At 44.7% G+C, this 12,474-nt stretch overlaps 1 protein-coding gene across 1 annotated transcript in view; it reads left to right on the forward strand.

Annotated features, from left to right (window-relative positions):
• Nucleotides 1–12,474, forward strand: part of FNDC1 (fibronectin type III domain containing 1) — a 92,679-nt gene that overhangs the window by 18,347 nt on the left and 61,858 nt on the right. The window contains exon 2 of the mRNA XM_012646808.1: nt 10,001–10,195. Coding sequence (XP_012502262.1) covers nt 10,001–10,195 — 195 coding nt within the window. The remainder of the gene's footprint in view (nt 1–10,000; nt 10,196–12,474) is intronic.

The raw sequence follows: 12,474 nt of genomic DNA on the forward strand, positions 1-12,474 counted from the left end.
GCAGCCCCCTGCTTGACTGGCTTGTGTGCAGCACCCAGGCAGAGCCAGGCAACATGGAGATTTGAATGCAGTTTACTGAAGCCCAAGCTTGAGGATCACCTTGACATGTGGCTGCTTGAAACTCGCCTGAGGTGGAGAATACTTGCACAGAAATGGGTGAAGGTGGTGGCGGCGCTGGCAGTCCGGAGGGGAGAGAAGCGGACTCTGACAATCTCTATTTAAAGATGGGCAGGTGGCTCGCACTGGAGATTTCGATGGCTTCGCCATCTGGCTTCTCTGAGTGGCTGAAGAAAAAATGTGATTCGCAATTGTATTCAGTGACCATTGAGCGCCCTTATGAGCACGTTGGCATGTATGCGTGTGATTTGGCCTTTTAGTCTGAATAAATTGATGCTTCGTTGTTGTCAAAATGCTGGAAAATGCCAGAGGGGCTGGGGACGACCGCAGGGAATTCAGGTTTAGCAGAGGTGGCTGGAGAGGTGAGCCGGCCTCCAGCTGGCTCCCTGGTCAGGAGTGAGCGCTGGACACGCAGCTACCAGGGCTCCTCACTCATCACCTGCCGCCCTCCCAGGTAAACACAGCCGACACTGTCGGGCCTGGGGGTGGGGTCCAGCAAGGTAGCCTTGCATGGGGAATCGATCGGGATGTGAGGAAGATGGACCCGGGAAAGAGTCTGCAGAGCATGGTCTGATTCCGTGGCTGTCCTTGATCTCCTGGGGGACCCGGGAGATCTACCTGCCTTGATATTTCTCTCTGACCCAACGACAGCGCTGTGTGGCCTCCCCATGGTGGGGTCAGAGGTTCTGTCTATAAAACTCTTTCAGATCCCTGGAGTGTTTTCCAAGTTCAGACTCTGAAGACCTAGAGTTTGATGTTATTTTTCATACAGTTATCCCTAAAGAGCGAATGCCCCCTACAGAAAACACTCTTATCGAATGCCGGGATATTGAGGAATGCCAGATGGGGAGCCAGGCTGTTATTTTAATACCAGACTCTGTCAGCCCAACACCAGCCTCCCAGGGGGACAATTCAGTCCACCATCTGTACAGTTTCCTAGTATCGGTCTTACGTCACACAGCGACAAACAGATCTGGACTTTCAGGGTTTTTGTTTGGAGAAGGAGGATAATAAGTATTCAGCAAATATAATTGCAACAACCATTTGAAAAATTATTTAAAATTTGGTCAGTCATTTCAGTGTCAGTCATGTTGCTAAGTACCTGGATGTTTCTGAATTTCTGAATACTCTTGTGCTATCTGCTATCATATGGGTAATAGCTCAATTTTTCCACCTTTCCTCTGAATCTTGTCTCTAAGTTGTATCTCACACTGATTCCTACCCTGACACTACACTGCAATTTTAGTACATCCCAACCTCTTCTGGCTTATCTACTGGATTTTTGGTCAGAGACTCATGGTTACACTGAGATCTGTGTTTTCGTCATTTCAGAGTCTGGGAAGTATTTGGTGGTTTCCAGTGTAAAACTTGAATTTCAAACAAAGAGGAAATAAGGGGACTTACATAAACATGAAGGTTTTGTTGTGTTAAAGAGCAATCTTTGGTATACTTAAGAAATAATTTTAGCATTTTTGGGGTTTTAAGTGATGAGTTTATCTCAAGAGCCCTTAACATTCCTCTGGGGGTTTCTTTGTAACCCAGGTTGTCCTCACCTGCTCCTCAGCATCCACCGCCCAACTGGGTGGGCTGTGCGAGCGCTCAGCTGGGAATGGCAGGCGTAACCGGCAGCATTAGCCTTCATTTCTTTGGGAGTATCTGCACTGGCAGGTTTTAGTGACCCAAGGCATTGGCTGCAGGGGTAGCTTCAAAAAAGTTTTTTTTTAACTTTTATAGAAGATCTTGATTAATAATGTCCTGGTCCATTAGGATCTGACTGTACATGGCAAAAACCCAACTTGAACTAATTTAAATCCCAGAATTCAGTGGCCCTCAGAGCTACACCATGGGAAGGGCAGGGGTCGAGCTGGTCTTAAGGAACCTAGAACCAGGGCTCCAGATGTCACTCGAACTCTCTCTTCATCTCTCGTCTCTTCTCCGTGTGGCAGCAAGAGCTGGTCACCAGCAACCACAGGGTCCTCCCTTCACAGACTCATGCCAGAAAGCACCAGCAGCATCTCCAGTATGGCTGCACTTAGAACAAAGCCAGGGACGTGTCCTGGGAAGTTTGGGGTCCCATGGTCACAGGTCTGTTAGGGGAAGAATTGGGGAGCTGTACTGGATAGACAGAAGTAATGTGTGTCCTGTATGCAGCACAGCTGGGATTGGCCTCCTTATGGAGAGTTCAGGGTCTGGGGACTCAAAGAATTTAGGCAAATGGGAAACTTTGCATTCAATTTTTCTTACTTTAGGGAATCCTGAAGAAATGGCTCCAATTTCAGTGACTGATGGCAGAGGCTCCGGTTGCTGGGGGAACCCTGACCCATCTGGGCGTTTGAATGTCTCTCCTCTGGCTCAGACTAAACAGTACAAGAAGTAAAAGAGGAAAGCTATTTGAATTTTAATTTCTTTTGATTTTACGCTGTAAGATAAAGAACGCTTTACTTTTGAGCTTTAAGTTTCCCCTGGGAATTTTGTTATGGGAGGGATTTCTATTAAAATCGGGGTATTTTTATACTGTGTGTATTGTGTTAGCAGTGCGTTTTTGTGCCGTCATGCCATCTCATTGCTTTGGGCTCTTTGGACCATGTAAACTGGGAAAAATTCAGGATTGGAAAAGGACAGGCCAGGAGTGGATTTTCAGCCTGAAAGTCAACTTGGCTTTGGGGTTGGCCCTATGTCAGAGCTTCCTGGAGTCCTGGCTGGGGTGTTATCCCACCCAGAACTTCAGGAAGATGCATGGCGGGACTTCAGGGGGTCTCCTGAAGACGGAGCGAGCTCGTCCTAATCCTCACCCTGAGGGGCGGCCACAGCTTGACCACAGGTGGATCATTGCGCCCGGTGGGGTCAGGGACAACCAGCTGGGGATGTCAGACGGTATTAAGGGGGCTTCTGTTTTCTTCTTCTCATGTTTCTTGTGTTTTGCCAAGGAGCCAATGTCACTAGAGTGACATTTCTGGCCTCTTGCCTATCCCATACTCTGCTCCATGGGGCAGCCGTGTCTGCTGGGCCGGTGGGAAGAGCCCATGTTGGTGACCTACTCTCTCTACCTGGTGGCGTTACCGGATTAGAGGCCACAGCCACACATGTCTCTTTTCTGATCTGCCTGCGCTCAGCTCCAGTCCCGTGTCCCTGAGGGTGCTGGCTGGGACGGGGCCCAGGCCTGCTGTTCTCTGTCCCCAGCTCGGGAAAGCAGCATGCCGAGCTGTCTGCTCTTCAGGCTCTGCCGTCCCCTCTGGGTGATCCAATGGCCCAGAGCTGGAGAGGGGAGATGGGGAAGTAGGAAGTGCAATGGTGGCCACAGGTTAAAGCCACATTCTCCAATTCAAGTGTATCAGCAATAAATCTGATATTTTGATGTCTAACACCTTTACCTCTTTTCTCAATTTGGTTTTGAACTCAAATGTTCATAATGAGCACTTATGCTTCACATTCAGGGAAGGCTGCTTCATACATTTTGTTGGTGAAATAAAATTAAAAGATAATTTGTCATTTATAAGTGCAGTAGAAACATACAGTCCCTTTTTTATTGCTTGCCCAAATGTATTCCATTTGCTATTTAAGATGTAACAGATGGGTTCTAAGAATCAAGGAATTGTGCAGTACACTATGACCAGGAGTTGTGAGATCCAAAGAATAACTCAAATCTACTTTTCAGACTTGATTTTCAAATCAAATCAAACCAATTTTTAGTTACTTGAGTAATTTTTTCCAGCAAGCACTTGGTAGAAAAATCAAAGAAGAAATAACATTTGTTTTTCTTGCAACGGTTCCATCAGTAATTGCTTTAGAAGATATTTGGTTCTACCTACTCAACATTTTATTGGTGGGTTTTTCCTGTGTCATCTGTGGGTTTTACCTTCATTATCTACAATGATTATGTGAATGGTAGCTCTGCTTCAGTGCAGACACAGAAATCAAAACATTTAAGCATGTTTATCACCTGCTGTTTTGGTTCTAGCTGGTAGACTGACTGTAAATCTTAAGGTATTCATTCACTCACCTGACATTTATTGAATGATGACTCTGGCCAACACTTTCAGTGCTGTAGCATATTTGGCCCAAATCAGCCAGTCAACCTTATGGTGGAGCAAGTTCAAGGGAGGTGTACCTGGTAGAAGACAGTTCTGTCTTTGTTTCTCCCTGGGTTAGTAATCAAACCTCTTGCTCTCTCACATCTACCATCCATCTTCCTTTCTCTTTTTACCTACCTGGAGAATTTAACGAAGTAACTATATTTTAGAAAATTGAACAAAACAAAGAAACAAACAAAAGCAACACTTTGAATCCAGGAAGATTCGGTTACTGTTTTGAGTGTCAGTTTTCTCAGCATGGTTTCTGTAGAATTGTGTCATTGTGGTATTACTTTTACCATTGATTCCTTCTATTAACTGATTCTACACTTTCCTTCTCTTTATTCTGAGAAATATCCCTTGTCAGAATTCCCTTTAGAGAAACATGTATTTCCGTTTGTTGTGGATATGCCTGTACTCTTAAGGATGACTCTGAGCATCTAATTCGGGTGTTTGAACGGGTCGTGGTGTCTGAGCCAAAATTTTGAGCAGTTAGATATTGAGTTCCATTTTGAGCATGTTCAGGTTGAGACTCGTATGGGACTATATAGAGGTAGGGAATATTGGTCTGCAATGGTTAGGCTGGAGATGGACGTGCCGAAGTCGTCGGTTTTGCTAGTAGTTAAAGCCTGTGTAGCATCCCACATCCCCTCCCCGAAGCCTTCCTGGGATGTGTCTTCTTTATTTCTTGGAGCCCAGGACAGCTTTTTCACAGCCGTGGGTCTCAGGGGAGGGAGGGGGGCGTGGGGAATCTGGAGGTGGAACGTGGTTCCTTGGGCAGATCTTTGCCTAATGCCTTCAGGAGTTGGGATAGCTCCAGTTCTCCAGACTTTAGTTTTCACCTTGATTCGTGGACCCAGATTCACAGAGGAGTCTCAGAATTGAAACTGGACCTTGGGAGACTGTCCAGATCAGCAAATAAAGGATTTATTCTGGGATCAAGGTAGAGGTCACTGATCGGCCACCAGTGGACTGGGTCTGGCCCACTGGGGTGTGTGTGTGTGTGTTTGTGTGTGTGTGTGTGTGTGTGTGTATGCCCCCACATAGTGTTTTTAAAAGGTGGAATTAATCACCAATTAATATAAAATTGGGAGATTTCACATAGAAGTCAGGATTTCTAGCTTGTTAGGAAAAAACCCAGAACATCTGACAATGTGGGGCCTGAATTTCTTTTTGTCAGCAGGTGCCTGAAACCGAATTGTGTCTGTAGCTGGGGTAGATACTCCATAAGCTGCTCTCATTTGCGTCCTCTTCCTGGGCCTTGCAGGCATTTAAGTGAGCACCGAGTGTGTGGTCAGCCCTGAGTGGGCAGGTGGGACCTGGTGCCCCATCCACTGTGATGAACGGACCCTGCAGAGGTTGGTCAGGCTGGCCCTGAGGACTTAGCTGTGGGCTCAGGCTTAGTTCTGGACTGAGAATGTTCATTATCCCTGGAGAATTTCTTGAAGCCTGTCTGGGGAAGTTGAAGACCCTCCAAGGACTGACACTGCAGAGCCAGTGGAATCTTGGAATCCATCCTTGAGCAGTGTGGATCTATACTTTGGAGCTTAAAGCAAACTGGCCTCTTGGGGCCTTCTTGGATAAGATCTGCCTGGAGTTTGGAGCTAGACCAAAGTAAGGAATCTGGGTGCTGGCTGCACCCTTGTTTTCCATTCCCAAACAAACCAATAGACAACTCATGGGAGCCATGGCACAGAAATGTCTAGTCTGGCAATTGCTGGGTATCTGAAAGATCATCAAAATATTATTTTGCCACTCAGTCCCTGACAGAATATCCTGGAATCTGTGTAGAGTTTACTGGTTTGAGCTATGGCAGTGACTCTGCTGTGGTATGAAATGTTTGAGGTATAGCAGGCCCTTGCTGGCTTCCTCCTGTCGGGAGCACCTTGCCCTCTGTCTCCATCCAAAGCCAGCTGGGACTGGGGGAGATGGGGAAGGACATAGACAGGAAATTATTTTTATTTGACCCCAAATCCCTTAGGCTGCAGCTTAAGCTCGTTTCCTCATTTCGCATCCTGTGGAGATGAGAAAACAGCTCATTGTGCCCTACCTGCATGCCTGCTCTGCGAAGTGACCTTCCGACGTTCTCCTGTCAGGCTGTAGAATTCCTGCTGTGTTGATGCTTGGGTTTGTCCTTTTGTCTTTAGAGACACAGCTCGTGGGATATATAGCTTTAAGGACTGTCCCTGGTATCATCTTCATTAGAGGAGAATGTTGAGAACGATCACAGAAGGTTATGTGCTTATCTGTCTAGCAGGGAGGGTGGTCTGTTCCAAGTGTCTAAGAACAGTAAAAATCAGTAAGGACCCCCTTTGTCATATTTCTTCTTCATGCTATCAGAGTGCTGATTCCTCAGCGCGGAACCCAGAGTGTAGCCTGCAGAGCCTGAAACCACTTTCACACTCCTTATCCTTTATTTCACGTCTAAGGACTGCAGTCATTAGACCTTCAAAACGCTGATCGGGAGTAGGGCAAATTGTCATGCTTACTTCTAGTCCCAAGGACAAGTTTGCTGTCAAGCAATCTAAGCGCATGCACGTTGGTTTGCACCTGCCTGAGTGACGGCTCCCGAGTCAGGTGCTGGTTTGATGACTTCACTCAGAGCTGAGGTGGTGCTGGGTGAGGGTGGGGCGGGGTTTGCTTTTTATCCGGCCCTCCTGCTGGTCTATTTGTCTGGTTCTCTCTCAGTTAGGCATGAAGCCCCCAAACTGTCATTAATTTTAAACAACAGAGTGGATAGGATTCTAGGAAATGAAAATATCTTCTAATCAGGCCAAGAATTTTGTTGAACTGGCCCAGTTTGTGTGTGTTGGGGGCAGGTGGGAGGGGGAGGTCGTGGTGTATGGGCCTAAGGCTTCTTGAGAAACAGAAATTCAGGGATGACTTTATAGGGAGATTGACTGTAAGGTTGCCTCTAAGGTCTGGTTTCAGGGTCCCTGGAAGGCTTTTATGTTAAAAAAAAAAAAACCTTTCATTAGGTAACTCTCTAATGCCTAAAATGTCACTACCAGAAAGTCCCTCCTCTGGCTTAAAGTTTTGTTGTAAGAATGCAGATGTCCCCAGGAGAGCACGTCATTTATTTATTGTACTCCTTCCAGAGATAGGGGACAAGGAGGACACCCAGCACAAGGAGAGGTGATGGAAGGAGGGGCACGAGTACCGCAGAGTGGAAAACAGTGGGGGAAGGTGGGCTAGAGGGTGGTAGGAATGATAAACACAACTACAGAGGCCTCACATTGGTGTTAGGATAGTCGTGACTGCCTAAATTAACTAGGTTTCGCTGGACATGGTCATTAATCATCTAAAATCAGGGACCAATTCTGAGGGCCCATGAACTTCTGGAAGAGCTGGGCGTTGGAGTTGAGTGAAGCCTTTGCAGTGGCTTCATCCCTGGAGCAGCTGTGGGACTCTGGGAAGCTCACCTACCTTCTCTGTTCCAGGTCTTGATGTCCTCATCTGTAATCTAGAGGGAGTAAATACTTCCCAGGGTGTGTGTTATGAGCACCTCTTGTAGTAGAAGTTTAAGTGGCACATAGTAGATGCTCCATAAGCCCCTTCTCCCATGCATTTCACACTCCCATTTCCATATGTTTTAGAGCAGATATACATCATAGGCCCTTTTTCCTAACATACCAATGTGGGCCCAGGCAGTTAGTTGAGTCGATGGTACTTGATCATTGGGGAGAGGAGAGCAAACAAACTCATGCATGAACACATTTGGAAACTCTGAGTAAGCAGACAAAATGATATGCATTAGATTTTGGCAACCGAGGCCTTTTCCTCTTGCCCTTCTCTGTCCTTTTTGTTGAAGCTACTTGATGGATTTGAATGGCTCTCCTCATGCTGGGCTGATGCGTCCCTTTGAATGTGGATTCTCGTGTGTGTTGGAAATCATTCAATTCTGTGTCCAAGGATAAATGCAAAGCATAGCAGGGAAGAACAATGAGTATACTTACAAATTGTTCTTTTCATGTATCAGTAATAAAAGTAAATCATTTTATGGTCTAGGTAGCTGTGTATGGATTGAATCACTAGTGCCCAGTAGAAAATGTGACAGTGTTTGGGTTTCACAGGTCTCACATTTCAGAATGTCTACTCAGGTCTACAGCCATACTTCCCTGAATGTGCCTGATCCTGTCTGATCTTGGAAGCTAAGCAGGGTTGGGCTTGGTTAGTACTTGGATGAGAGACTGTTGAAGATCAAACTTTCCTTAAGGGAGATTTGGAGTTGAACAGTAAGGAAAAATGCTATTCACACGTTCATTTGTTCAATTTCTTCCTTGGGAGAAACACCCAACCGTGAGCTCCCTGTTGTAGTTTTCGGATGTCTTGCTTTGCTTCTACACACCTTTTGATCAGTGTGAGACACTGGATTCCTGAGAATGATTCCTGAAGTTTTTTGTAGGTGAGGAAGGGTACCTGAAAATTAGAGAAGAGCAGCCACTGTTGCTAACTTTAAATGCCCCAGAAGTGATCGGTGTGCTGTCTTTATAGTCTACCCAACTCCTGTTTCCCAGAGAGCATTAGATTGTGTTTCTCCATCACAGGCCCGTGGAAACCTCGCGTCTGGAGTCGGGGGGAATGCTTTGTGGACTCTGGTCTGTACCTTTAGCCCAAAATTGTGCATTTGTCTCCAGAATGGAGATTATTTCCCTAATGCTGTGAAAATCTTCACACTCATGCTCTGTTTTCATCCCTTCAGTTTCTCTAAGGAGTTCTCTCCTTTGCTAATCATTTTACTCCAGAGGCAGGGGGGCAGTTTTGGAGGAGTGAGTGATGTATGTTAAAAAATCTGTGTTTATTCTGTTCAGAATTTTCATCCAATATTAAAAGCCCATCCTAACCAATGTGTGTCACCATGGAACATTCTCCTTTCCCTTTCTTCTTCTATGAGATTCCAAATGCATTTTTCTCAACATTACTAAGTTTGAAGGTTTTTGGATTCTTTTTCCTTAGGTTATTTTTTTTTTTTTCCTGAGCGTGCCTTGCATCACTGAATAGTCAGTTTCAGATCCAAGTTTGACCAAAATGTGTTTGACTATTGCTTGAATATTTAGCCTATATTTATATTATGTTGCATTACAATATCGGTTACATAGTGAGCTGAGAGATTTTGTTTGACAAAATGTTATGTTTCATTTTAGTAATTTTGAAAATCAAGAATTTTCTTTGGAACCTCATAACTTAAGATAAAAATGTAATTGTGCTTCTTACTAACTTGTTTTTCTTCTGCAACAAAATATAGAAACATTTACATTAGTTATATGCAGATAAAACCAGAGTTTTATCTCCCTTTTAAGCTGTTGACGAACTTGGTTTATTTTCTTTGAGGAAATGAATGCTTCTGTTATCTCACTTAGAATGCAATGAATATTATTCCTTATCAGGATAGTTTTATGTTGTTCTTCTCAGAGGTGTTTTAAAGACTGTCCAACTGTATCATACAAAATACTAAGAACTTATTTAATATATGAGTGCATCTGGAGACTATGTCAAATTACTAAGTTGTTATTCTTGCACTAGCAAGACAATGTAATCAAGCCAGAGAATGCCTAGAGTTTATTTTGATTTGTTTCCCGTTTGGTTTAAATTTACCACCCACAGTTATCCAAAATACATAAAAGCTTGTGGGTTTGGTATATTTGTTTTGCTGTCATACTATAATGATGTGCAAACATAACTGTACTTAAAGTCTTTAGGATCAAATGGATTAGATGTCATTTACTTTTTTGCTAACAATATCAGAGAACATAAAAAAATTCATTTTCCTAATCTGCTATTGCCATAAGTTGATAGTTGCACTGTTTGCATAGTTGACCACCCACTGAAGCCAAGGCACGTGAAACTGCTGTCCACTAAAATGGGCCTGAAAGTCACATGGGACCCACCCAAAGATGCTACCAGTAGACCCGTGGAGCATTACAACATTGCCTATGGGAAGTCACTGAAAAGTCTTAAATACATCAAGGTGAATGCGGAGACATACTCCTTCCTTATTGAGGATGTGGGTAAGTGACACTGTGATCTTGTTGCCAGTCAGAATTAGCTGTGCACCAACATTCTCGGTTACATTCTTAGGATGACTATTTGTGAGACAAAGGATGGCTGGGCTCAAGGGACCTCATAGTTCTTTGGGAATGGGTACCCAAGTTCGAAGGCTCTCGTCGGGAGGCTGTCACTTGACAGCCTTCATCTGGCCACTGGGCTTCCCCATTGCACTTGAACTCAAGTGCTCCTCTCCCCACATTGATGCAGCAAACAATTTTTAGTTTCTGAATGTGCTTTTGGAAAACATATTGATCTTTTTTTGTCTTATAGAAACTTGACTAGTAGACAACTTAGTAGGCTAATCTAGAGACTTCTAACTTATTTTATAATCAGGGATTGCTCAAGTCCTGTGTCCCTGTAATGGTGTGTAGAATATGTTGTGCTTAGCCACATCCAGTTAAAGTAACATTTTTCCCTATTTAAATTTAATTTTAATTTGATTGTGGAAGTTTGGAATAGTTTAGATCTTGCCTAGATATGTATTGTCACGTAAGTGCAGATGTAGGTGGTCTGGACTTAGGCTTTGAGCTGCCTCTGGATCCTCCGTCTTCTACTTTTTGGTTTCAGTAGCCTGAAACTCCATTGATTCTACCATCACGTGGTGGCCCGACCTTAAATGGATCTTAAGGAAGTAACAGAAGTCAGCACATAGGAACCAAGGTCTCCCCATGCCGTGTTGGCGTTTCGATCCTTTAGGGCTGTGGTCCCCAAACCCCAGGCCATGGACTGGTACCAACCTGTGGCCTGTCAGGATCCAGGCCACACAGCTCCATCCGCCCCACCCCTGTCCATGGAAAATTTGTCTTCCATGAAACCAGTCCCTCGGGGACCGTTGCTTTAGGGGATCAGTCAGCTCATGGCTGCTCAGCACCGGTCACCCAGCCATCGCCTACCTCGCTCCTTCTCCGCCTCCTGCATTTGACATTATGCTTCCTGTGGAACAGAGCAGAGAGTATATGAAAGGGAGATAAAGGAGGCCACACTCCCAGACTCCCTTCCTCGTGGCTTCAGCTGAACATACATTCCCTGAATCTCTAACGCATCACCGCGGCCCCCGAGCCCACCCGTGAGGTCAATGGGGAGCCTGTCAGGCCGAAGGCATGAAGGGTCACATCTGCCTGCTCAAACCTTGGGTCGTTGTGATTGCTGCAGAGAAGAAAAACATGTGAAAAGAGAGCCATAGAAGTCCCTGAAGAACAAATAGTATCTCCCAAGCAACTTTCTGATGAGTTAACTCTATGGGAATCAGAGACATGTGGATTAAATTGCTTTGAAATATTACACAAACAAGCTCAGAGCGCGCGCACTCTTTCTCCCTCGAGAAAGTGTCTGGTGAAGCTCGGTTTTGCGTTCAGTCTGACCCTAGAATGTCTCCCAATTAGTCCGGCAGGTTGTGCCAAACCCTAAGTGACCCCAGGTCCTGTCATGGCCACACAGAAGTCACACCAGTCTCGATCACAGATCACAGCAGGCCCGCAGATGCTGTCAGCCCAGTTGCTGTTCAAGGGCCTCTGGCTTGAGGACTGAGTGAAGTTTTGTTAAAGGAAGGCTCCTTGCTTTGAGAAATGTCATTATCATTATTGCCTTTGACAGAACTCTTACCTCTTTGACCCTTCGTTGCCTGAAACGCCCACAAACTTTTATCTCTACAAGGAATTGGCCGCTTCACTTACTGTTACAAGATCGTGATTCATTTTGAGGAAAACCAGCGCTACTGGAGTTTTGCTTTTTGAAGCTCCAAGCTCAGGGTGCACTCCCTTTGGAATGTGGTGTCTTGGTTTCCTTTCTTATCTCAACAACTTCAGGATCACAGCCAAAGAGACCTCTGCTATTTGACCTTGGCCCCTAGGTGAAAGTCAAAAAATGAAGCCCAATTATTTCAGGATTAGCATTTCCAAGATTCTAGGAAATATTTTTTCTAGATTTTTGTTGAAATGATCAAAAACAACTTGCAGATATAGTACGGGGAACATTTTATTGTGAAAAAGAAAACTTCATGAAGCTTTATGTATTGCAGTGAAGATTTCCCATGTGCTAAATTTTATGAATTACATTGACATTTCTTATTATTTTCTGGAGATTTTCGTTTGGAGCTTCTATGGGGAAATATTATTTGTAGTTACTGACACCAGTGTTCAAACACCTATTTAGTGGATGGTGCGTTTCTACTTCCTACATTGATTTCATGTTAAAAATCTCAAAAACTCTTTTGGTTGACTGCTTTCGAATCCAGGTTTAT

This window comes from Propithecus coquereli, unplaced genomic scaffold (assembly GCF_000956105.1).
Source record: "Propithecus coquereli isolate 6110/MARCELLA unplaced genomic scaffold, Pcoq_1.0 Scaffold25, whole genome shotgun sequence".
NCBI classification, from domain to species: Eukaryota; Metazoa; Chordata; class Mammalia; order Primates; family Indriidae; genus Propithecus; species Propithecus coquereli.